Source organism: Plectropomus leopardus, unplaced genomic scaffold (assembly GCF_008729295.1).
Source record: "Plectropomus leopardus isolate mb unplaced genomic scaffold, YSFRI_Pleo_2.0 unplaced_scaffold19142, whole genome shotgun sequence".
Lineage (NCBI taxonomy): Eukaryota > Metazoa > Chordata > Actinopteri > Perciformes > Serranidae > Plectropomus > Plectropomus leopardus.
The window spans coordinates 1-2,565 of record NW_024620655.1 but is presented as its reverse complement, the minus strand read 5'-3'; the positions used below and the strand labels follow the sequence as shown (position 1 = coordinate 2,565).

At 32.5% G+C, this 2,565-nt stretch overlaps 1 protein-coding gene across 1 annotated transcript; it reads left to right on the top strand.

Moving 5' to 3' along the window:
• Nucleotides 1–306: 306 nt before the first annotated feature.
• On the top strand, nt 307–2,114 carry LOC121965231 (centrosomal protein of 120 kDa-like; the record flags this gene model as incomplete). The annotated part of the gene is made up of 4 exons (XM_042515389.1): nt 307–399; nt 688–849; nt 948–1,070; nt 2,016–2,114. Coding segments are annotated over 4 exons (477 nt in total), but the record flags the coding sequence as incomplete, so codon positions are not given.
• Between the last annotated feature and the right edge of the window lie 451 nt (nt 2,115–2,565).

Below are 2,565 nucleotides of genomic sequence, written 5' to 3'. Positions count from 1 at the left end.
GTCACCTTTATTTTATTTTATTTTATTATTTATTTTTTTTAGTATAAAAACAATAAATAATTCAGATAAAATACTAATATTATTGTAGATGGATTTTGGAGCTAATTTTAACTTAAGGAAGTTTTTTTATCAGACAAATCGCACAAAAACACACTTTCAATCACTCCTTAAACTCACTTTTACAAGTGAGTGAAAAACTGCAAGATTTCCTCATCACACACTCGTGATGCAACATCTGAATTTAATCATTTGAATAATTCAATAACCGTATAATGAAGTTATCGTGTTTTCTGTGTGCGTGTGCAGGAGGCGGAGTATAACGTGTTGGAGGAGCGGCTTCAGAAGACTCTGTGTGATCTGGAGAGACGAGAGAAGCAGCTGGCCGAGGCCGAGCTGGAGGTCAGACTCCAGACTTATATACAATATTAGAAATTAACCAGTGAAATTAATCAGTGTAAATGCACCGATTAGCCCCTCTTATGTTAAAAGGCATCCTAAAATATTTTTTAAAAAATACAGTGTAAAGATACAGTTTGGTTACCACCAATAACATTAAGATAAAAAGTCTAAAATCGGTCCTGAAAACTTTAAATGACACTCAGAATAACAGAATTATCAAAGTATTTCTCACTTTTCTGACCAAAAAGCAGCTCAGTGTTTTTACAGACGCTGTTTTTGGGTTTTCAGACTCAGAGGCTGCAGAGGGAGCTGCGAGCCGAACACGATCTGACGCACAGGGAGCTGCAGGAGAGCAGCAGGAGGCTGCAGCAGGACTGCGACCACCGGGTGGCGCTGGAGAGAGACAAAGTGCGACTGATGGAGGAGGAGAGAGGCCGGCTGCTGCAGCAGGTGGACACAGAGACAGAGACAGAGACAGAGAAGACGGCTGTTTGTCTAACTGAGTTTAATTACAATCATAATTTTAATAATGTTGTTTTTGTGTTCAGATTGCGGAGGGAGAGTCTCGGTACAAACAGCTGGAGAAAGAGTTCCAGCTCTACCGAGAACAACAAAACGTCAGACCCGAATTCAGACTGCAGTCAGAGATCAACCTGCTCACTCTGGAGAAGGTAATCTGTTTTTACTCACCATAACTCTTTTTACATTTGTTTTATTGAACCCAAATTTAACCAGGTAAGTTTAAGATGTTTTTTTTTTTTTTATTTCTTTTTTTTTTTTTAAATAATTTTTGTTTTTTAAATTTTTTTTCACTATTATTTTTACAGAAAACTTAACTTAATTTGTTTTAAACTTATTTATTTTTATTCAATCCATATTAAACCAGGCAAGTTAAATATAGATTTTTTTCTTTCTTTCTTTTTTTATAATTGTTTATTGTTTTTTTCTTTTTCAAAGGAGATGGCATTATAAGAAAACTTACAAACAACAATAACCACAATAAAAACATAAGAAAATACACAGTAACATGTAAAAATATAGAAAATACCCAGAACACAATAACATGTACAAATTGTACTTATGAGAACTTTAAATCAGTCAACAACAAAAAAAGCAAAGAAAAAATAGACAAAAGTTGGATATTATTTGCAGCTGAACAGTTTTCGGCGGTGGAAAATGTCAAAGATGAAGCTGCTTCTCTACAAGTCAAATGTTTATGTATAATAACACATTTTAATAACACAAATTATCATTTGCTCCTTTCTGATTTAAAACTCTTATAATATAATGTTATATATGGTATAATATTAATAAATTGTTGACATGCATATTCAGCTGTCATCATTTTCAGTGTTACGTAGGATCCTCCGATAAGCCCTCAGGGTTTTTTTTTGTCATCCCACCTGGACATTTTCTTGTTTCTGTTTTATTTTAATTTTTAATTTTATTTTATTGAATTTTTATCTTATTTTTCTTTTATTTTTACCTTATTTGATTTTATTTTTAACTTACTTTCATTTTATTTTTATCTTATTTGATTTCATTTCACAAATAAAAAACAAATACCGGAGCTTTTCCAGATGTGTGATGCTGATGTTTGCGCTTTGGTTGTTAAGGTGGAGCTGGAGAGGAAACTGGAGTCGACCACAAAGTCAAAGCTGCACTACAAGCAGCAGTGGGGGCGCGCCTTAAAAGAGCTGGCCAGATTCAAACAGGTACTGTCCGTGAACACAGAGGGGCGTAAGGGGTTAAAAGACTCAAAAGAGTTTTATTCTAAATCCAGAATAAGATTTTTCTGAGATTTTGGGGTCTGTGAGGTTTGTTTTTAGATGGTTTGCATTTTTACATTTCCTCAACATTTCAAAATCAAGCTTTAAAAAATGTTATACATTAATATAATTTTCTACTTTCATTGAGTTAATATTTTAACAAACAGTTCTAAGCATAAATATCAAATATTCATTAATTTTCAGAATTTAACCCTTTAAATGCCAAGTTTTTGTATGATGCCACAAATGGAAAAAAAACACTAAAAAAATATTTTTACATAAACTACACGCTAAGTAGATTATTATTTTTTGATCGTCAGAAGATTGAGATATGTCAGTGATTAGCAGCAACATTGATTTTTACACATTAATATTATTTTTTATTTATTCATTTTTA